At 40.3% G+C, this 24,779-nt stretch overlaps 1 protein-coding gene across 1 annotated transcript in view; it reads right to left on the reverse strand.

The window, feature by feature from the left end:
* Positions 1 to 1,017: 1,017 nt before the first annotated feature.
* The window catches only part of POU6F2 (POU class 6 homeobox 2), a 123,363-nt gene continuing 99,601 nt past the window's right edge, over positions 1,018 to 24,779 (reverse strand). Inside the window, exons 2-3 of the mRNA XM_025291399.2 lie at positions 4,314 to 4,402; positions 1,018 to 1,275 (exon numbers count right to left, since the gene is read on the reverse strand). Coding sequence (XP_025147184.1) covers positions 1,018 to 1,275; positions 4,314 to 4,402 — 347 coding nt within the window. The remainder of the gene's footprint in view (positions 1,276 to 4,313; positions 4,403 to 24,779) is intronic.

Below are 24,779 nucleotides of genomic sequence, written 5' to 3' on the forward strand. Positions count from 1 at the left end.
ATCTATGGACTGACACTCTGACTAATTTAATAGGTTTTAAGGGGCCCTGACTTTTGAGCTACAAAAAGTACTTTAAATTTGTTATTCTGATAACTTGCTCAACCAAACTCTCACTCCATAAAAAATTCAATTGCTAACATTTATACCAATGGAGAAAACAGAAGCCCTGACTTTTGACCAACTAAAAAAGTATTTTACGTCATTATTCTGATAACTTGCCCAACCAAAGTCTCACTCTGAAAAAAAAAAAAATTGCCAACATTTATATCAGTGGAGAACGCAACCTTCTTTGACCAGTCCAAAATAAATTTGTTTTCTCCTTTTTAGGCATCCTCATCATATTCAAGCTATTTTTCATCATAACAGTTCTTCCTCTGACAGTCTTTTGTAAATCAGTCTATCAGTCAGTGTTACCAAATCTTCTAATGAAAAATAAAAACTTTCATGCTATCAAGAGAACTACTCATCCTGAGTAAAGTTGGAGTTCAATTCTTATTTATGCTCATGATTATATAAGAGTTCTCTATATGTCTGTTTTCCCTATTATAAAATATGATCTCAAATAACATAATTTTTATTTAATAATTATAACTTAAATATATTAAGAAAAATAAGTTAATTATTCCAAATGATATCTTTTATTTGAGATGTTCTAAATACTTCACACACAAACAAGTAATGTCTAACCTTTCTTTGCAGGTGGCTAAATTGAAGAACTCATGAGATTATATTTCAAGTCCTCAAATAATGACACAATCATCTGACATCTAAGTTTTTGATATGTCATTCAATGATTGCTCATAAATGCTTCCAGAAGCCCTGAAAGACTCAAATCAATATTAAAACATAAAGACTGATACAGCCCATGACTTGAGCAAACTCAGGATTCACAGACACCCTGAAACTTTGCTTCCTACATAAACCTTCCATTGCCTTTATGGTGAAAGCAACTTTAAACCACATTCAACATTCAGAGCACTTGTCCACTATAGAGAACAGGGGTCAGTGGATAACACCCTATAGGACACAGAGACACAGTGGGTTACCTTGTAGATTTTGCAATGGCAGAGTCATAATGCCTCCGGCTGCAGCAGCTGCTACCAGCCCTTGGATGTTGGTGAGATTCGCAGTAGGCAGTGTGAGGACCAATCCTTGCTGCCCCCCTAGCTGTCCGGCCATGTTGAAGGGGATGAGGATAGGCTGGTTGAGGGCCGGCGTGCCTCCGGGCATCACACCAGCAACTGCAGAGGCTAACTGCTGTGCTGTCAGAAGTGGCTGCAAGGGAACAGACAATCCCAGCTCATTTTCCAGTGGAACTAAGATATGGGCTTTTAGAGCATTTTTCTTCCACTTAAGCTCCATCAGAAAGTTCCTGAACAAGTAGCAAAGAAACAAGTCCTATTCCAGAGAAAATGAGTGACTTATATAAAAAAAAATCAAAATTGTATTTCATTAATTTTTTGGAAACTTTTATTTGGTTTGGAAAGCACAAATATATTTCAAAGTAATACTCTACACTTATATATTATTCTTTAAATGGATTTTCACTTACATATTTTCTTCCAATGAACCCTACTCTTATATATCTGAAACTCTCTGTTAACTTATTCTGTTGTTTCAAAAAGAACTCATTAGAATCAGTGGAATTTGTTGATTCAAAAAGAGCAATGAAATACTATTTTCATTTATAACATTAGCAAAAAATGCAAAAGATTTACCCAAAGCTGGTAAATCTATAGTGACATCACTGTTTGGATTTAGGACATGTGGACTGGCATAAGCCTTTTGGAAAGCAAAAGTTTGAAAATCTGTATCAAGAGCTACAAAAATATTCATCCTCTTTTGACTCAGAAAATATTCCTGGGATATATTTCTGAAGATATAATTTTTTAAAAAAGATAAATGAAAATATGCATTACATTTAAAAATACATAAATGTTGAAAAAGTTTGTTACAGTACTAAACATGTTAAGATATTACATAGTCTTTAAAATGGGTCATTCTGACATCTCTAGAAAAATAGAAAATATTTATGAGAATATATAAAATAAATGGATAATAATTAAGTAAATGATTAAGAAATCACTACTAAAATGGTAAAATTACACATTACACATGTATAATGACAAGATCTAAAAAGGAATATAGGAAAACAAAGACATTTGATGAGGATAAATTTTAAAAGCTTTAAAAAATTTCTTTGGCTATTATGCTAATATTCTTTGTCCAGTTAAAACAACACTAAAAACACATATTTATATCCACTACTTATCCAACAGCCATTGTTTGACATGGCAAGGCAGCCGCACAGGTGTGGAATTCTCAGCACCAGATTTATCTGAGCTCAGGTGTGAGCACAGGTGCGGCTCTTCAGGATGACTGACGAGTAGGAAAGACTCCTTGAGCAATCAGACCAGATAACCAGAGGGTGATATATGGGACTTTCATTGCACCCCTGAAGGAGCAATGGACCTAATTCCATGCTCATTTTTCTTCTAGAGGAACCAATAAAAAATTCTCATTGGGGAGTTTCAACTTTTTTGTTTTTAACGCAGTATGATTCTATAAAGTAAAAGGTAAGCATAGTACAAAGCCCAATGCATAATAGCCAGACATGATTCTAACATATATTAACTCTGATGTCCTACCAATGACATATGAGAGTTAGTAACATGCTCAAAGTTACATACTCAGAGAAGTGGGGTGGGGGGTTTCAGATCCAGCCAGGATATTCCAGAGCCCATACCTTACTCCCCTCTCCATACACAGAACAGATTTGGAGAAGTGGGGTGGCTTTATCTCAAGCATGGTGGGGAGAGCTGGGCCCACTTTCTGGTTATTCCCTAAAGTCACCCCTCAAGAGCCCTTCCAGAGAGCCCTCTGAAGAAGCACTGGAACCCCATGCACCCTGGTTTTAGAACCACTCCTCTGAACTCCACGGGACTAGTACCTAATACATCTGCTAGACTTCGCTAAATTCTCACAAAGTAACTGTGCCTCTCTTTAAAAGTTACACTAAAAGACAAAATAAACATTTTTTTAGGAATAAGTACAAAATGATAAGCTGATCTTCAGACTGCTGATGTCATATTGCTGCCAATAGTAATACCAGGATGAGAGGGTAGGCAAACAGGCAGTATCAGACTGTGTACAGGCCACAGATGTGGTTGATGCAGCCTGTAGCATTTTTAAAAATTGAGTTCATGGGATTACAGCAGGGCATGTACTCTTAGCTTGTCCCAGTGTCTCTCGCTTCTCACTGGGTGTGTTGTGCTCTGTTTCTAACCTGAGGCCTTAGAGTTGTTACACTTGGTATGGCCACACACACACACACACACACAATGTCACAAGCATGAAATTAGAAAGGGCATGACCAAAAGAAGTTAGTTTCTGAGACGCCCAGTAAAATTCCCTCTGGGCTCCATCAGAGTTCAGGCATCTCCCCAGGCTTTCTGTCTGGAGCACAGAGGCATCCATGCTCTGAGATGGATGTTGGAATCTGAGGCCACAGGGAGATGTGATGGCAGCTGGAATAAGAAAGTCAAGACCAACTTAAGCTCTAAACATGGGTTTTCAAGCTTTGCTTGGACTGATGAGCCCCAAAATGCTGAAAGTGACTCATTTTCAGGAAAAACTATCATAGCCAAAGAGGGAGAAAGGCTCAAGGATCAGCTTCTTTTTCCATAAAAGTGGGTGAACTCTGAGAGCTTCACACTAAAGGACAGAGATTTAAAAAAAAAATGCCCAGCCTTTTATAATTGCATTCTACATCTTCATATAACCACACCAGGCGGCAAAAAACAAATATTGGACTTTAAAAAATAATGAATGTATTTCTTTATTAATGCAGGAGCTATATGTGATGTACAATATTGTCAAACCCAATAAGCTGAACTTGCATTAAAATTGCATTAACTTTTTTATATTAAATCATGTCTTGTATTTCAAAAAACGGCTATGGTAAGGTTGAAATAACTTAATTTTCTTCACACTCCAGTCATTAAAGTTTTACTTTCCAGAAAACTGGATGGTAACCAACAGCACAACTGTAGTGGGTTTTAAGAAAAAAAAGTTTCCAAATGATTAAAATCAACATCCCCTTGAAAAAGAAAAGAGTTCTGCTAACACATTCTTTTTTCTTGATGGTATTTCATAAATAATGTAGTCATACAGCTTCCCATACAAAAATTTATCACCATCTTTGCTCTGTTGGAGTTAATTGGTTTTAACTCATTCTTATTTTATTTGTTTGGTTACTTATACGGTTGAACCATCGGAAATGCAGCCAAATGCAGCAGTTGAAAGATACTGACCTGTGGTCCAACTGGAAAAGGGGGGTGGGTCTGACTGGCCTGGTGTTCAGGAGTGCCTGGGTCTGACAGTGCTGGATTTCCTCTGGCCCCTGGAATTCAAAAGAGAAGTGCGCCCTTAATATAAAATCCACCCTGGGAACTTCACATGACCTCATTTTCCTGTGATGTCACATAACATTAAGGCACAGATGATATGCCAGAGTGCTTTATCAATAGCTCCAGAGCTCAAATCACTTGTCAACTGCATACATTATGCTAACAGACATTCGGGATGGACAAAGTCATTCCAGGAGGGACAAGGCCGTGACAGCAGAGAAAATGACACCATCATCCGTCGTGCTAATAGGCTTGCATTATACATCAGCTTGCAGGGGGTGTGCCAACGCGGCCCCTGTGTGCGAAACTGCATCCTTTATGCACAGGCGGGCAACACCTAATCTAATTTCCCAAAGCCAGGGAAAGTCTGATCTCAGACATGACCAAGCACATCTATATTATCCCTTAACATGGCTACATACGCTTAAGCTCTTTCTCCATAATACTTCAGACACTGAATCTCATGGATACATTTTCCAGAAAACAAGACCTTTTCCTTTTTTAAATTGAATTATAGTTGATGCACAATATTGTATTAATTTCAGGTGTACAGAACAGTGATTCAGTTATATATATATATATACATGTGTATATATGTTCTTTTTCCTTATAGGTTATTACAAGATACTGAGTACAGTTCCCTATGCTGTACAGAAGGTTCTTGTGGTGGCACTTAGGTCCTAAAAAGTACATGTGTCTCCTTAAGCAAATTTCCTCTGTGCTAACTGACCATCACCCTACCCTCAAGGAGCCCCATTGTGGTGAGCCTAGAACGTAACATATTTGTTTTGCTAGAATCCTGTTGGATGCTAAAGCATGGGAAACAAAATTCAATCAAAATAGCAGATCTTTCAAATCTTCTTAAGTCTTCTCTGAGTATGCTTATATGCTCTGTTTCAGGACCAACCAAAGAATGTGATATAGTGGCTACAATAATAAATACAGGAATAAATGTACAAGCAAACAAATAAATAAAGCTAGCAGCCATTTTTTAGGGTTCTTAGTTGGAAGCTTTTGTTTTCTTGGTGGTTGAAATCCAGTTCCAAGCCATCCTTAACAAGATCCTCTTTTCTGTTTGTCCTGTGAATAGCAAGTGGAAGACAATTCAAGCCCTGTTTACTGGCAGGCCATGGATGACCAAGAAGAGAAGATACGATTCTGTCACACTTATAAATTTTAAAGAAGGTATTATTGGCTCATTTAAAACGAATTCTTCTATATATTCTCCAAAGGGACAGACTTATAAATAATGGAAATGGGGAAAAAAATACTTCAGCGCATTAAGCTACAAATAAAATTGACTGCTACATATTATTCAATTGACTTCTATCTCCACAGCCATGTGTCAATCATAACAGCATTTTATAATAGGATTAAGCAATAAATGTGCAAAGCCATTATGCAGAAATCTGAAAATCTGATTAATTTGTAATATTTTTTTTGTGTGTGCAGAAAGTCAGGAATGGACATTGCTTGGGGAATACTTACAAGCATTCTATTGAAATTTCTAAATTGATTTGGAACAAACTAATAAAAACACAGACTTGCTGACATTTTATAAAGTGAATTCTGTCAAAATATGTTTGGCATTTTAATGATTGCTGTCATTTAATAACAAGGGTAAGATGACCCATCATAAGATGCTCACAATTTTCCCATAATGTGCAGGAGACCTTTCTTCTAAATTTTTTATATGTGATTTATTTATTATGCTTGAGTAGCAGGGCACTTTAAACTGGGAGGTGCATTATGCAGTGTAAATCTCACAACTTCAGTTCTTATACACTTAAGTCCTATTTTGCCTTCAAATTTTCAGTAGAGCTTTATCTTCTTTTATAGAGCTAACCAGATACCTAGTGATGATCAATTAGGTAAATTCTCAAATGGTTAAAAACCTCCTTTGATGCTTTTTATGAAGATGCTTTTAAAAATTGATTTGTTCTTTATATTTTCCTGACATGGAGTTTTACATCTGACTGTAAGAAGGAAGTTTAAAATGCACAGAAAAAGAGAAAAATCTTTTTACACAATTTAAACATACATATCTTGAGTAGGGAGGGAACAAACCTCAGCCCTTGATTCACTCTCCTGTTGGAATGCTTGAACTATCTCATTTTCAGAAAGGAACAATGATTGCCGGCAGGACTTTTGGATGAAAATAGGAATGATCGCTGATGTTGATCATGTTGATGCTGATCGTATTATGATCATGATGTAAGTATGTTTCTTTCTTTATATCTTTAGCTCAAATTATCTGCAAACACATGCCTCGTTTTTATTTTGCAGTAATGACCTCAACATATCTTTATGCTTTTACATTAAACTCTCTTAAACCACATTCCCCAAAATACATATATCTTAATTAAAATTTTTTTTCTATACTGTGCCAGGCCCTTCTGTCTCATACTTCTTTCATCAGTTTGGGACCACTTTTTGATTCTGTTTCTAATGCACATCATGTAATGTTTGAGATCTGTCCCATTCAGGCACAGTGTCACAAGATGGTGTCTTTGTTACCCGTAACTTGACACAGATTACATTTGCTTACATTTTATTCTCTGTTGCTGGAGGCTCTCACCAGCGCACAGCAGCTTGTTTTGAGGCTGGTTATTCTCAAAAACCATGTTCAGTGCGGTCCAGGGCAATTCCACACAATTTCATGTGTAAAATGAAGTCTTTCACAGGCTCTAGAGAAGATTATGTATGCTCTTCTGCCTGGATCAAAAAATAATGTTTCTCCTTAATGCGCATCTTCATTTCCCCCAAACGTATGTATCACGCACAACCTTGCAGGACCATAAACTAATCAGTCTGGGTCATAAGGCAGCTCCCAAGTCAGGGGCCTTCTCAGAAGTCGGAGAGGGGATACAGCAGTCAGATTGAATAAATGACATTGGCTAAGGGTTTCAGAGAGATTTGAAGCAGGGCTCAGCTGTAAGTTAGCAGAGAATTTGAGGTTAGATATGGGCACAGATATGAAAACATGAACTTAAATGGGTCGGGCAGGTTACTCCTGATCAGTCCCAGGAAATATGCTACCTCTCTGGAGATCAAAGAAGCACAGAAAGCTCTCTGTGGCCTGTTCTGAATTTAATAGTCTAGACTTTTCAGGCAGCAACTGTGAGATCCAGAAGGGCAAGGAGTGTGTTTGCTGGCTTAATGCTTTATGTCCAGCTCTTAATGTAGGTATCATTCACATTGATTGAATACTCACTCAATGGAAACAGAGGTTTGGCTTTTAATTGGGAACTGGTATAATTCCTTTAAAATAGGTATGGGCATCCACTTCTCTAGTTACTCTTGTTTAGCATCAATTTTGGAAATATCTCTAAATTATTAGCTTCTTGGTAAATTCAATCACAATTTCAATTTTTGTTTTGTTTTTTGCTTGTTTAATTTTATTGGAGTATAGGGTGTTGAGTAGAGTTCCCTGTGCTATACAGTACTTCCTTATCAGTTATATATTCTAGTTTAGATATTAAAAGCAGTTTGGTGGACAGGTTAAAAGCAAGGACTCTTAAATTTGAAACTCTATGGAGAAGGAAATGGCAACCCACTCCAGTACTCTTGCCTGGAAAATCCCGTGGAAGGAGGAGCCTGGTGGACTGCAGTCCATGGGGTCGCAAAGAGTCAGCACTTAGTCTTGTTCAAAGACTAAGATCACTGTAACTACAGAATGGTGACGTTCCTAAGTGAAAGGGAGGAGTTGGAAAGGGAGCAGGGGGCTTGTGAAGGGCATATGAAATAAAAAACTGATTTCTTGTTTTCAAAAAAAAAAAAAAAAAAAAATTTGAAACTCTACTTGGGTTGAGATTTAGCCTGGCCAGTTAACTATCTGTGTGAACTTGGCTGATTTTCCAGTTTCTTTGTGTGTATGCACCAATTTCTTCTTGCAAAAACCTGGGGAAATAATTCTATGTCTTTCATAGGGTTGCTATGGTGAGAATTAAATGAGCACATATATTTGTAAATATCTTAGAAAAGTGCATGTTTGTCACAAAATTGCTATTTCTCTTGACTGGTTATAAGATTTAATTTATATTCAATACAATATTTAATGTTATTTAATTTGCCCATCATATCTTCTTGCCCCAAGTCAACTCAATACATACTCCCATACCTAACGTGTGCTGTCCCCATTAACTCACACCCCACCCTACCTGTGTGCTCTGTACCACTTGATAAATGTTTGGATCTGAACTAAACGGTCAGGTCTGCAAGAGCCTACGAAGTGAGATGTTCATCGATAATGCTTCCTTTGGTCCACGGTAACATGACCAGGTAATAGGGCACAAAGATATTGGCAATTTGCTCCCAAATTCTCACCAAGACCATAGCTTAGATCAAAAGTTCTTACCCAGGCCTGTGAATCAGAATTCTGTGTGGAGATTCCTGAATACATCCTTCATAAGGCTACTGACAGACTGTCTAAGAGGTGGCCAATGTGTACATTTTTATAAAACTATGCTGGTGATAGAAGACCACGGGAACACACAGTGGCTCAGATGCTGTCCAGGCAAATCTGAATCTCTCTGTGCTGAGGATGTCATGTACAATCAGTTTTACAACAGCAGATGGGTCATCAGCCAGCATTACTCCCTTGGCCCTCCAAGTTCCTTCAGCTGAAGCATTCCTCCATTGCAACCCTGGTGGCATTCTAGCTTAGCAAGGGGACAATCCATGTCAGATGCACCTATTTTATAATGTTCATAGGTACCTCAAGGATTTTAAAACCTGATTTTAAAAGGGATCATAACATAAAATTTAAAATAGCTATATTCTATTTCTTATTTCTTTTGTAGCTTTATCAGATGCAATTAATGAATGTTGTTGACTGAAAAGCAAATGAATTAGTCTCCTATAACATTTACAGTTTGGGGTCTTCATTCAGTTTTTTTTTCCCATTGTCAAAATATATTAATGGGCTTTAATTTTTGAGTACCTAAAGTTAAAAATAATAAGATGATCAGGAAATAAAATAAAATAGCTATATAATAGGAGTCACTTCTCTAAATACAGGGATCCCTGATAGAAGTCTGCTAAGGAAAGGATAAGTCATAAATGTTGGAGACACTGAAAGACTGATCAGGAGTTTGGCTGAAATACCACAATAAAACTTAATTTTAATCTTTAGGATGCCTGCGTATCAGAGCACTGGTTCATTCAACACTACCTTTCCAGTGTTGGTCTTGTATCTAATATCTGCAAAGCTGCTGGCTGCTCTTTCTGCTCTAGAGGGCCTGGCCATCCACAGAACTGGGGAGGGGGGTGGTGATACCTCTTTAGTACCTTCTGGATTGAAGGAGTCTCAAAAATTGCATGCCTGCCCGCCCCCAAGTCAAGGTCAGAGTTCCTGAATGACCATCACTGCATTCCTTACAGCAAGTTAGCTTTGCTTTTGCAAATTTAAAAAAAAAAAAAAAGATTGTTTTGTATAATGATTTTTATTAACTGAGGCAAACAAGACTTAGTAAGTCTTAGCAATTCTAAGAGTAAAACAGATGTGCGCTCCAGAATAGAGGAGCAGATGGAGGAGAAAACAGAGTTGCATGTTTGAGTGGCTCATCAGAATACACCAGTTCCACTTTCTCCTCGGCCATCCCTTGAACATTCAGTTTATGAGATTCCCTGGCTAATGACCAATGCATTTTTTTTTTTTTTTTAATGAATCGGGTTCTTCAGAGGGAGAGTTTGGGTTTCTGTCTGTGATGCATTAGCACAAACATAATCACACGAAGGTCACAGGGATCCCTCAGCTTTTTCTGGCATTTATACCTTTCCTGCCCATTGTCTGCTGTTTTCACCAGGGAGTAAGGTGATGCAGAGGTTGCTTGTTATAAGACGGGTGGTTGAATGCATTATTATTTCATGTTTGGCATGTGAACTCAGCTAAGCAGGGCAGAAGCCCCCTCAAAATTAAACTTCCCTTTCTTTCAATTTCTTCAAGATTCCTAAATGCCAAGAGGGAGCGGAGGTTGTCTATAAACACCTTTACAGAGCCATTGTTACTGTCTGCAATTTTTTTTATTGCCTGTCAAGTTTTCTTTAGGATACTGGTCACACATGTATTTATGTCCAGAACACTATACAGATCCCCAGTGGACATGGAGACTCTAAAGTAATAAGCCGCACTTGAAAAATCTAACATTTATTAATTCACACAGGGTTTGCACATTTTTGCAAGTTCTGTTGTCAAGTACTTGTAACTTCACCCACTGAGGGAGGCTAGGAGAACAGTAAATGTCCATGACATTAATGGGAAGAATGGATCCCTTTAGTCTGTTAGCAGGTGACTTATCTGGCCTTTGGTGGTAGGAAATCCAGTTATCTTTGAGTGAGGGGTCTAGATTCTTCATGGTTTTAAAAGCTATATTTATGTAAAGGCTGTACAAAAGCATGAAAAGTTAAACAGAGATTCAAGATATCCAGTTAAAGGAGAACAAGAAACCCTACAAATCCCTTTTTTGGACTTGACTATCTGAAGATGCTTTTGTAATATCTATCAAAATTATTCAATAATTGCTTCAGTCCTCCATGTAGACTTACTCCATGTGTGCTCTGGAAACCTTTACAGACATTTTTTTCCCTCTCAAAATTTCCTAAATCTCCCTTCAGTCTTCGTTCAACAATTTTTTACCATTTATTTTCACATCTATCTCATAAAAGCAGAGCTGAACTCCTGTGATATCCAGGCCAATAAAGTTCTCAATTTCTGCAAATGCTTCCTCTCAGAAAAAAGATGAAAAAAGAGACAGTCATCAAATATACTTAAGCAAAATTCCACAACACACTGTTGGCACGTGGAGAGCCTTGGGGTATGGATTATCCCTTGAGCACTGCTGTCTCTACAAGAGTATAGATTCTTTCAGGGCAAAGACTCTTTCTCACTCCCCTTTGTATCTGCTGCAGGCCAGCTCTGGGCTTGGAATGTATGTATGCTCCTATGTATATATGTATATAGGTATGTTGGTGTTTAGGTGTGTGGTTCCAAAAGTGAAGAAGATGTGTATCAACATGTGCTGAAACAATTTAAAAACAGATTTTAAGACACCTGAAAATGATCTGTCTCATTTTAAAAATGTCTTTCCTGATCTTGCCAATAAATGGCCACTTCCTCTGGCAAGGTCACTCCTAGGGGGTCATGCTCAACGCGGCACTGGACTCAGGGATGATGTCCTTGCTCTCAACCTACTGAGGGGGTCCTGGCACAGCCCCTCGGACACGAAGGTTGTGTCCATCCTGTGTTTCAGCATCCATCTAGGGAGTTGGTTTCCGTGCTTAGGAGGGCTGCCTACATAATTTACGGTGTTCAATGCCAAATGCAAAGGCAAGTCCCTAGCCTGGGGCTGAGAAGTCAATCTCCCCCTTCCTTAATCCATGGCAGATGGGTAAACCCAAGGGATTGCAATCTCCACTAGGATGCGTTGGACACCTGGTTTGTGGTGGGTTGCATGTTGATTGTATGACTCTCCCCACACCTGAGCCCAGATCTCCAAAAAGGGCAGAAGTGTGAGGGCGACAGTTACACTCCAGCTTTCAGGGTTCCCAGGGCACCAGGCCAGAGAGCAGGTGGCTGAGAACCGCTGTGTGCTGGGGAGGTGGGGCATAGTGGCTGGACCCCCAGAGCTCCAAGCTTCCCGGCGTCCCACCCATGTTCTTGTTGTCCCGTTGGACCTGACTCACAAAACACAATTTCAAAGATAAATTATTAAGAATTTCAAGATGGTGACCTCAGAGCATTAAGTTCCAAACATGGGGCCCTGCTGGGTGCTGAGATGCGTGTGCCTGCGATGGGTGATGGCCCATGAAGCAGGCCCTGCCCAAGGGACCTTCTTGTCAAAGGTCTTTAAATTTTGAAAATTGCATGTAAACTTACAACTGCTTTGAGGGTCATTTTCCAAATCAGCACAAATTCTGATAAGAGTGTTTGCGTCCCCAGAGGAACTTAGACATGGCTTTTTTTCTCCCCCCAAAAAGACTGAATTCACAAATCAGCATGTTATTATCAATGACCATGTAAATATACCATTTGGTGGAAAATTAAGATAAAATTTTGCTTAGTTTTCTATCAGTTCTCAGTAACTATCCCTAAAACGGGGAGACAGGGCATGAATTCCTTAAAGGAGAAATCATAGAGAAGATGTATTTTCTCAGTTGCAGACCCATTTTACTAACAGTGTTATACTTTCACTAACAAAAGACAGGTTTTTTCCCCTCCTGCCCAGTTGTCAAGTTTGATGACAAGGAAATGAGATCAAGACACTCTGAGGTGGAATCACTGGCCTAGTTTTAAAGGTCGCCTGGGTTACCTACCCATGGTAAAATATGCATGAATTACTGAGAACTAACCTTAAATATGCTTGAACTGGTCCAAGCTGATAATTTGCTTTAAAATTTTGGTGCAAGCTTACATGAAGAGTGTGTGTATGTGTGTGTGTGTGTGTGTGTGTGCGCACGCATGTGTGCATGCGTACATGCATGTGCTAGGGTGGAGATGAGGCAGAAGGGTGGGAAACTAGTCCATTTTTCTTGCCATCGTCACAGTACAAGTGGTACGGTCAGAAGTCGCTATGGTTCTTTTTGCAATAGCCCCGCCTCCAGCCCTTACAGCAACTCTTGGGTTTGTTTCTAATATCTGCAAGGCTTTCCTTGCAGCTACCCTGACCTACAGACCTGCCCCATCAAAAGTCTCAACGAGTTTTTAAACTGTTTTCAGTATATTAAGGTTCTTAGGTGAGGAGCCCCCAAGATGGGCAGACCTTAGGAACACTGTGGATCCAGTTCCAGACCACCATAACAAAGCAAATAATGCAATAAAGCAATTCACACAATTTTCGGGGGTTTCCCAGTGCATATAAAAGTTATTCTGACACTATACTGTAGCCCATTAAGTATGAGATAGTATTAAGTCTAAGAAATGTATACATTGTAATTTTAAAATACTTATAAAAATGCTGACCATCATCTGATAACACAGGGTAGCCACAGATCTTCAATTTGTAAAGAAATGCAATGACTGTGAAGCATATTAAAGCACCATAAAACAAGGTGTGCCTGTAGATACTTGGACCCCAAGTCTGAGAAGGAGATGAGGGTGAAATAGAGGGAGCTATGTTGTGGTTACACGAGTTCAAACTCCTGGCTCAGACAGAAGTCAGGTGGAAACCACAATGATGTATGGGTTCCCTCTTCTCCAGACCTACATGCCTTCCAGAGGTCTGAACTCTGCACAACCTTTCAGCAGCAAGAAGGCTGCTGAACTGACATTCAGAATATGATTTAACCATGAGCCACGATGGAAGAAATCATTTTTTCAATTGGAAATGATGGCCTCTGGGTGCAGTCGCTTCTGATAACACATGATGTACAAGATCTCAGAGACCCTCAGTACAGTAAGCGCGTGGCCCTAGATCCACAGTGACTGCGAAGAGCAGGTGATCAGATCATCACAGACTGTTCACTTTCCCAGACTGAGGTTTAACAGGGCAGTCCAATTAAAGCATCCAATTAATGATTGTGAGAATAGAAAGATCTCAACATTTCATTTTGCCAAGTACAAATATTTTTTAAATTGCTACTTACTCTCATGATCTGACAATACACACATTTTAAAGCCTTTTTCCCACCCCCAAAGGGTGTATTCTCCGATTAAAGGAAAATCCTTTAAATTGAAGCAATTCAGATTAATGAAAAACTCATTGTATTGGACATTTTGTCCCATTCTCCCTTTGTCCTGTGTCTGCTTTGTTGCAGAGGGACACTGGTCTGTCCGAAAGCATTCAGGAGCTTCTGGGTGACCTGGTAGGATTTGAGGAGTCATAGCAGCTCTCTCTTTTCACTCCTCCAGGCATAAGAAATGTCTGACCAACTCCCAAAATGTTTCTTCTTTTCAATAAATAATTCTTTTGCCTTGATCATTTTATAGAGATATTGGTATAATTTGCTTGACATATAAAGTTCTATGTGCCAAGTAATACATTATTTACACACATATATATGTATAATTAACCCTTGGGTTTCCCTGGTGGCTCAGATGGTAAAGAATCTACCTGCAATGTGGGAGACCCGGGTTTGATTCCTGGGTCGGGAAGATCCCCTGGAGGAGGGAATGGCAACCTTCTCCAGTATTCTTCCCTGGAGAATCCCATGGACAGAGGAACCTGGCAGGTTATAGTCCATCAGGTCACAAAGAGTCCAACACGACTGAGCGAATAAGCAGCAGCATTAACCCTTATGTGTGCATGTGTGTGTGCTCATTCACTTCAGTCGTGTCCGACTCTTTGTGACTCTATGGACTGTACCCCGCCAGGCTCCTTTGTCCTCTGGATTCTCTAGGCAAGAATACTGGAGTGGGTTGCCATGCCCTCCTGCAGGGGATTTTCCCCACCCAAGGATCAAACCCACACCTCCTGTATTTCCTGCATTGAAGGCGGATTCTTTACCCACTGGGCCACCTGGGAAACCCATTAACCCTTATAATAACCCTATAGGGTGCTTATGATTATTATGTCCATTTGTACAGGATACTAAGGTTTATAGAGGGTAACTCACTGCTATGTACATACCTAATTAGTGACAGTTGTTGTTGTTCAGTTACTAAGTCATGTCCAACTCTTTTGCAAGCCCATGGACTGTAGCCCACCAGGTTCCTCTGTCCATGGGATTTCCCAGGCAAGAATACTGGAGTGGGATGCCATTTCTTTCTCCAGGGGATCTTCCTGGGCCAGGGATTGAATTCTTGCCTCCTGCATCATTAGGTGGATTCTTTACCTCTGAGCCACCTCAGAAGCCAGTTAGTGACACAGACGTGACTATATCCCAGGCTATCTGCTCGATGGAAAGCCCACATCTGTATCAGCTAGACTACTCCACTGGTCAAATATTTTATAATAGCTAGAATCCATGGAGTACTTACTTTAGGCCAGACACTTTGTTTAGTATTTTGTATACATTTTCTCATTAAATCTCCAAAGAAGACCTGTGTTATAGGATTATCATTCCCCTTTCACAGATCTGGAAACTGAGGTTTAGACAGTTAAGCAACTCACCTCTGGCCACAGTTAGTGAATTTGAAATCGGGATTTGAACCCAATTCCATATGACTCCAAGACTAACACTACCCTATAAATCACATGAAATGTCTCAGAGAGACAGAACACAATAAATCCCAACGTCGTGATAGAAACCGTATTCGGGGGATATTTTCTTCTGTACCTAGTGGACCCCGGCTCCAGAGACCTCTAGGTACCCGGTCTGGGAGGTGGGTGATGGAAAAAAGAAAATGGAACAGAGTGAGGGAGAGCGACTTCCACCAGAGAAGTCCAGTGACTTCCATAGGTCTTTCCTGTGTCCCATTTGTTCCTAGATATATCCTGACAAGTTCCTAAGAAGCATCCCAATCTACTTTAAAATAATGTTCATAATCAGCAAAAAGACAGCTGCATTTAGTTTAGGATCTCTGTATTCAAGATGTGATCGCTGGACCAGCAGCATCAGTATCTCCTGGGACCTTGCTAAGAAGGCGGACCTGCAGGTCTCAGTCCATCCAGGGTCTCAGACTCCCTGAATCAGAACCTGCCTTGAAAGAAAATCCCCAGGTGATTCATACTCACAAGAAAGTGTGAGAAGCACTGGTTTTGAGTTTATAACTCCTTTCCTGCCTTCTTCCTCCCCTCCCTCCCTCCTACTTTCCTCCCTTCCTTCCTCCCCAACTTCCTTCCTTCATTCCCTTGGGTGGCATTTGAAGTGTAACTGCAGGTAAAATGCCCACCTTTTAGCAGACATTGGCAGTGGACTGTTATATCCTCTCTCACGGAAGCTGGGCGGGGACAGGTGAGAATGCAGGGAAAGCAAACATTCCAGAGACACACTCTCTCACAGTAATAACCCCGGAGCACGTCTCACCCTGTGCAACCCGGTGGGAGGACTCCCAGTGAAGAGGTTCACAGCGGGAAGAGTTGCTCCTACGTTCTTAAAGAGAAGCATATTTGTCCTTTTTAAAACACAACAAAACTGATGCCAGATGTAGCCCAATATCCTCGCTCTGTGATTTATGGCAATTTTCCTGACACTTTCTCTTTCCATATCCATATCTTTGCTTTTCCATTTGTGAGGTTCCGTGAAGATAAGAGTCTGCCTCTCCATTTCAGTTATTTACTCTCAGAACAGCACATTCTTTGCAAAAGTAGCCAGAGCACTGCTTTTAAAAAAGGGGGAATAAAAATTTTAAACCCCTTAAAGCTGAAATAAAACTGCATTTCCACACAGATACTCCAAAAGGGTAGCATTTGCAATCATTCTTGCGTGCAACTAAAGACTGGTGAAAGTGGGGTCATTTAGAACCCAGCAAAGGACAGGAAGGAAATACCCTGGAGGAATTACATTGCATGAAATTGTAGCATCACACCTAGTTAGCAAGCCCTTACAGTAATGGAGCTTCTATGACAGCATGACAACACAAGATTGGGCAGGAAGAAAAGGAGGTTGCACAACTCACTGTACAGATTGCTAAGTGCTGCCAAAGCTTTGGAGCTGGGGCAACAAAACACTGCCCCTGTAATAAGATGAAGTAGATCCAGAATATGGAAACTCAAATTAATGACCCATCAATAGATTGTTGGTTAGATTTCTGCCCCTTGAGAATTGGTTATAAAAAACCGAACAGTCAAACAACTAGTCCAATTCATGTGTCTCTGACCATTTTTCTCTCACTTAGCCTATTTATTTCTTAGCATTACTGTAATTGAAAAAGTATCTATTGCTAAAAGATGCTATTAACTTGAGTGCATTCATAGAGTGTTCTATCACTAATAGATTTAGGTCATATTCTTTCATCCTTTTAGCAAAGCATTATTTTGTTGTCCTCTTGTTCTGAAGATTTTGCTCCACTTAAAGTCAAATAGAACAAAAGCTTCACAGAACTTGTTCAGATTGTTTTTTAGCATTATTTTAACTCCATTACATGACAGGATCAAATGCGTAGTGATTTCCATTTGCTATATTAACTTATTTTTGGATCTGTGTCAGAGCTCATATTATACAAATATGTCTACGAAACATGACTTGGACTCAGATGATAATAGCAAGGTTTAAGTCCAAATACTTTAAAAACTCAACTTCTCGAGCTTACATTTGGCTTTACAATGGTAGTTAGTCTCTGAATTGAAATAAAAAACAGAGCCAACCATTAACTACAATGGTGAAAAGGTGAAAAAGTGGAAGAAGAGCTGTCCAGTCATTTAAAAATATATACCACATTTCATCAAATCTAGGATGCTACTGATATGAAATTCATGAATATTATATGTTCCACCAAGAACAAAAAAAAAGCTGCCAGTTAAACCAAGACATGACACTGATTATAAGACACATCCCGTTCTTTATCCTAAAATCTTCCCTTTAAGATGTCACATTAAAATATGAGGGAGAATGCTGTGTATCTCAGAATGAATAAAATGCATTAGTATTCATTGGCCTTAATATATCTATAAATTATGGCATAGAGAATCAGTTCAGTTCAGTTCATTTCAGTCACTCAGTTCTATCCAACTCTTTGTGACCCCATAGACTGCAGCATGCCAGGCTTCCCTGTCCATCACCAACTCCCAGAGTTTATTCAAACTTATGTCCATTGAGTCGGTGATGCCATCCAACCATCTCATCCTCTGTCGTCCCCTTCTCCTCCCGACTTCAATCATTCCCAGCATCAGGGTCTTTTCAAATGAGTCAGTTCTTTGCATCAGGTGGCCAAAATATTGGAGTTTCAGCTTCAGCATCAGTCCTTCCAATGAATGTTCAGGACTGATTTCATTTAGGATGGGCTAGTTGGATCTCCTTGCAGTCCAAGGGGCTCTCAGGAGTCTTCTCTAACACCGCAGTTCAAAAGCATCAATTCTTCGGCGCTCAGCTTTCTTTATAGTCCACTCACATCCATACATAACTACTGGAAAAACCAAAGCTTTGACTAGACGGACCTTTGCTGGCAAAGTAATGTCTCTGTTTTTTAATATGCTGTCTAGGTTGGTCATAACTTTTCTTTCAGTGAGCAAATGTCTTTTAATTTCATGGCTGCAGTCACCATCTGCAGTGATTTTGGAGCCCAAAAATATAATGTCCATCACTGTTTTCACTGTCTCCCCATCTATTTGCCATGAAGTGATGGGTCCGGATGCCATGATCTTAGTTTTCTGAATGTTGAGCCTCAAGCCAACTTTTTCACTCTCCTCTTTCACTTTCATCAAGAGGCTCTTTAGTTCCTCTTCACTTTCTGCCATAAAGGTAGTGTCATCTATATATCTGAGGTTATTGATATTTCTCCCAGCAAGCTTGATTCCAGCTTGTGCTTCATCCAGCCCAGCGCTTCTCATGTTGTACTCTGCATATAAGTTAAATAAGCAGGGTGACAATATGCAGGCTTGACATACTCCTTTTCCTATTTGGAACCAGTCTGCTGTTCCATGTCCAGTTCTAACTATTGCTTCCTGACCTGCATACAGATTTCTCAGGAGGCAGGTCAGGCGGTCTGGTATTCCCATCTCTTGAAGAATTTTCCACAGTTTGTTGTGATCCACACAGTCAAAGGCTTTGGCACAGTCAATAAAGCAGAAGTAGATGTTTTTCTGGAACTCTCTCAGCACAGAGAATAAGTAATAGCATAAACTAGAAATTTTACATTAATCTGTAAATATCCTCAAGATTTGGTGAATCAGACTTCATGACTAGAATATGATAGTTGGATAAAATGCCTTATTTAGAAGAAAAGATTCAATCAAGAAAGGATCAGTGAAAGAAACTAACATTTCTAGAGCATCAGTCTGGCAATAGACTAGAATATTCTACATATGTCATCTCATTTAATCTTCATACCAACCCCACCCCCCAATCATGATATGAGAACTCATGTTCAGAAAATTTCAGCAACACACATACATCCACAGCTTATTTTTTTTAAAAGGAGGAGGAGAAAGAGGAGATGGGATTCAAACCCACATTTGGTCAAGTCTGGGGCTTCAAGCCACACTGTAAGCAAATCTATGAGATGCATGCAAATCTAAGAATATGTATGATGAGGTGTGTTTAGAAATGTCAACATGCTTCAGCCAAAGACTACCATGTAGTTGAACTTGATTTACAGACTCATTGACAGAAGGGAGACTGCTATGGGGCATCACAGTAAGAAAAGATGACATCCATCTGGGCTTGGGTTGAATGATTTTTAGAGAGGGTTTGAGGAAGTGAGGCTTTGCTCTGGACTGGATGCTATCTGGAAGTCAGAGCAATCTTATGATTGAATATTTTAATAATTCTTGTATAGAAGATAGGAAAGAAGGAGGGATTAAAGCTATAATTGGAAAAAGAAAATATTCACTGATTATTAGCCAGGATGGGTGACTAGTTGGTCATTTTGTGGTCTTGACCATGTTCTTGTTTTTGTCTGTCTTTGGACATGATTATGAGGTGATCTTGGTTTTGTCCCAGTCCATCCTGGTCAGAGTGACCTTGTCTGATGTTATTCTGTGAAACTGTGTTCAGGAAGAGGACACCGAGGCCTCCTCTGAGTGCCCAGCCATTGTATTCTGACAATACAGCCTGGAGTTAGAAAGAACTGTGTCTTCATCTTTGCTTCACCTGTGATGTCTGTGTGGCTCTGGATAAGTTACTCAACCTCTCTAATCTTGAGTTTCCTCAACTGTAAAATGGAGGTAGTCATGGCACCTGTATTATAGTTGTGATAGGGAAACAGATTACAGAGTGAAAAGAGCCCAGTGCTGTGCTTGGCAAAAAATAAACTCTCAACAAAGTTCGCTTCACTATCAGTTATTAGTGGAGCATTATTACAAATGATTATCCACTTACAGGTGATCTTGATGAAGAAGCAATGAGGAAAGCACAAGACCACAGAGAACACCCTTGAGAGGAACCTGTAAAATCAGACATATGCAACCAATATCCAAGAATGAATTCAGGTGTAGGAAAAAATGCAGGAAGACTGGAGAATGAGGATGATGCCTGAATCTAAATTGCCATATCTAAAAACTCCTCCAAAGTATTGCCCAGTGATCTGAACAGCACATATCCCTCAAGTCTAAAGCAAACAAACTCATCATCTCCCCTCTCAAAAGCTCCAGTTCCTCCCAAATGCACAATTCCCATTCGTGTTCACCCTTCTCGTCACACATGCTCCAAAAGCAAATCTCTAAATTCTCTTTGCCTGTTCTTTCTGCTTTTCCCCTTCTCCCCCAGAGATAGCCAACCAGCGTATCCCCAAATTTTGTGCTCCAGTCTTGCATGCCACTCCCCCTTCTCTGTTTCAGCTGCCCTCTTCATCACTCAGACCATGGGCACAGTCATCCTGCCTCTGACCTGTCCTGTTTCTCATCCATCCTACACACGGGTGCTGGTGAGCCCTATAAATACTGGGGATACCCCAACCTTTGGCTTCTACCTCTCGGATCTGCAGATGGGGGTGATGAGGACTTGGGGTGAGCATGGTGACACTTGTCAGGAGACCTGTCACTGGTAAAGGCCAGCTCCAGGGAGAGACGTAAAGGGAGCAGGAGTGCCTCATGGTGGGGAGCACAGGCTCTGAAGCCGGATTGCTCACTGTCTCTATCATGTACCAGAGATGGGAGCTCAAGTGACTTAATCTTCCTCTGCTCAGTTTCATCATCTGTAAAATTAAAATAAGAATACTACCTCCCTCATAAAGCGAGGATTATGTACACTAATCCACATAATTAAAGTTTCTGGTACACAGTGAACAGTCAAGTTGAGCTTTCTTATCATTGTTGTTGCTGTTCTTATCATTACTATTACACTTCAAGGGAGACAGAGCCCTATGCCGCAGTCCATGTATCTGAGTGCATCGTCCAGAAGGGCTGTTGTACACAGAGTGGGCAGCGCTCTAGACAGCAGGCCTGGGAACTGTGGCCACAGCTGTTTGATCTGACAAAGATGCTCAACATTAGCTTCAAACATTGTCATTGCCTCAAGGGCAGGGTAGAGCTTGCAGGTGAGTCAGGAGAGAAGCACAGAGACAAGATGGAGCAGGATCCGACAGCAACCTCCCCTAGAGGTTTGCAAGGGCTCTGAGGCAGAGGGAAGACAGGCACTGCTCCCAGCTTTGACCTGGGGGAGAGAGAACTCAGGACAGAAGGACACACAGGCAAGTGTGAGCTAGGGTACAAAAGTAAAAAAGAAATTACACTTCCCAAGCGGAAGGTACAATTTTCAGGGCAATGTCTGGCAGAGATGGCTTTGGCCACAATGGTGCAATTGATGCCTAGGAATCTATACATGGGCTTGGTGGCATACAAACATGAATCCAGAAAAGAACTTGGCTCCTAAGTGGATTCTAAGCACAGACGTATATATAAGCGGACTCAAAATCTGAATAGACACAGCCACAAAGGAGGTAGCGACTGCCCTCACGAGTGAGTAAACAGCAAGTGACTGCTCAGGGCACAGCCTGGATTCTGCTTGTATTTTATTTTACTTTATTGTGGTAAGGACACTTAACATGAGCTCTACCCTCAACAAAATTTTAAGTACACAATACGTATTGTTAACGATAGGCACAATGCAGTACCTATATAGAACTTTTTCATTTTGAATAACTGAAATATTAAACCCACTGAGGAGCAAACACCCTTCCCCATCCCATCTCCTGGCAACCGCCGTTCAACTCTCTGTTTCTATCAGTTTGAAAATTTAAGATACTTCACATAAGTGGAATCATGAAGTGTTTGTCCTTCTGCGTCTAGCTTATTTCACTTAGCATAATGTACTCCAGGTCTGTTCATGTGGAATATAGAGGATTCTTTCTCTTTGAATAGTATTCTATTGTATGTCTACATTACATTTTCTTCATCCATCCCTGGATGAACATTTAGGTTGTTTCCATATCTTGGCTATTGTGGACAAAGAGCTATCATCTCACACATGTTAGAATAGCTCAAAAAAAAAAAAAAAAGACAACACACGTTGGCAAAGATGTAGAGAACATGGAAACCTCATGTACTGATGATGGGAATGTAAAATGGTGCAGCTGTCATGGAAAACAGTATGGAGATCCCTCAAAATAAAAACAGAACTACCATGCAATCCAGGAATCTCATTTTAGGGTATATACTCTAAGGAAATGAAGTGAATTCTACACTCCCATGTTCATTGAAGCATTAGTCACAGTAGCCAAGATATGTTTGCATTTTCTTATAGCCGCCATTTATCTGCACTTGCATCAGGAGCAATCAGGTTCTTGATCTGTAGGGGAGTTATTCTTGTGGGATTCTGAGTCCTAAAATCGGGGTCTGGGTTCTGAATCCAAAACCCAATGTGAGCTCTAGCCACCTCATTTGAAAGTTGGGATCCTTAACCCTACTCTTTGATCATGCACTCGTCATGACATTAAGTTCTTGCTAAGCAGCAGGTTGGAGAAGGCAATGGCACCCCACTCCAGTACTCTTGCCTGGAAAATCCCATGGACGGAGGAGCCTGGTAGGCTGCAGTCCATGGGGTCGCTAAGAGTCGGACACGACTGGGCGACTTCACTTTCACTTTTCACTGTCATGCATTGGAGAAGGAAATGGCAACCCACTTCAGTGTTCTTGCCTGGAGAATCCCAGGGATGGGGGAGCCTGGTGGGCTGCCATCTCTGGGGTCGCACAGAGTCGGACACGACTGAAGCGACTTAGCAGCAGCAGCAGCAAGCAGCAGGTATTTTACAAGATGCTAGGGACTCATAAAATAGTATTGCATTGTCCTACTTCTCCTGCTCACTCATTCCCAACAAATATTGACTGAATAATGACCAGATATGGTTCCTGGGCTTCTGAGGCTTACAGCCTAGCAGGGAAGCTATGCATTAAACTAATAGTTAAATAAAGACTTGTTTCAGGAGATCCCTTGTACAAGACTTCCTGGACATCAGTTGCCCCCCAAGAGAAGATGTTTGGGAGTTCTTGACCCTATCCATTAAAACTTCCTTTGAAATATATCCTTCATTTTTTTTTCCCTAAACCAAGATTTGTAATAGAATCTTAATGGCTTGTATAACAAAATATAAAGGAAAGTTTTAAGACCTTGATCCTTGAACCCAGCTGTCTCCATTGACAGCTTTCCTGCGCTGGCAGGAAGGAGGAGACTCTATCTGGATCTGATGAACCCAGGATTATTTACTATATATTTTAGCTGTGCTGAGACTCTTGTCCTTATTTCCCTCTTGTTCCTTGCCCCCTCCTTTCTTTTCCCCAAGCCTATCGCGATGCTGTTCTAATGACCGCACAGAGGTATGTGCATAGCCCTCACCACTTCCCTAGGCAACAATGGATAAACATCAGCTTGAGAAATCCCAGCTCTATATTATTTATGAAGCTGCAATTCTCCTGTAAATAACCCAGTTGTTAAAATGATATGTATCTATGTAATTGAGTCTTCTGTATACAAATAAGACTTTATTGCAATGTCAGAAGTTAACAGACCAGTCAATAAAATCAATAACTCACTTTTTCTTGCTTATATATCTAACTTTTCTCCACCTTTCCTATGTCCTCTGTTTGTTCTGGTTACATATTACCACTCACATGAAAACACAGCTCTTGTGCTTCTGTTGCTGAAATGGTAGGTGAGAGGTGAGATGGCAAACAAAAGGGAAGAAGAAAACTGAGAAACCTTCCACCCAGGTAATGTTTCAGATTTCACGTGTATTTATTTAATCAAACTAAAGAGGAGGGAAAAATGAATGCAGATATTTTTAATCTGAGTGCCCCACCAAAGTGAAAGTCACTCAGTTGTGTCCGGATCTTTGCGACCCCATGGACTATACAGTTCATGAAATTCTCTGGGCCAGAATACTGGAGTGGGTAGCTTTTCCCTTCTCCAGGGGATCTTCCCAACCCAGGGATCAAACCCAGGTCTCCCACATTGCAGACAGATTCTTTACCACAAGGGAAGCTCTTAGTGCCCCACCAAAGGCACAAACAGATCAGGTCACAGCATGGGAAGCATCTCCAGGCCAGTGTTGCCTTGCTCCTAACCTCTGTCAAAACAGCCCTGCTGGATTAGAGCTGCACTCTTTCACCACCATGGCTGAGATCATGTCAGCATTTCCCTTTCAAATCCCCTGCATTGAGAAATGGGTAATTCAACTGGAAAATTTTTCTCTGCATAAACCTTGTCATATACTATGTCTGAAGTAAGGAAGAGGTTTATTTGGAATTGGTAGGTATTTTTGAAAGCAATTTGCTTAATTGATTTGGCTGAGTTCACTATAAGAGCTTAAAAGAACAGCTTGATATTTTTGGTGCTTATTTAAAAAATCCAGTTAAACAAATTGGCATTGACCCAAAGTTCCTGCACCTGAGGGGGGAAAGA

Source organism: Bubalus bubalis, chromosome 8 (assembly GCF_019923935.1).
Source record: "Bubalus bubalis isolate 160015118507 breed Murrah chromosome 8, NDDB_SH_1, whole genome shotgun sequence".
In the NCBI taxonomy this organism is placed as follows: domain Eukaryota; kingdom Metazoa; phylum Chordata; class Mammalia; order Artiodactyla; family Bovidae; genus Bubalus; species Bubalus bubalis.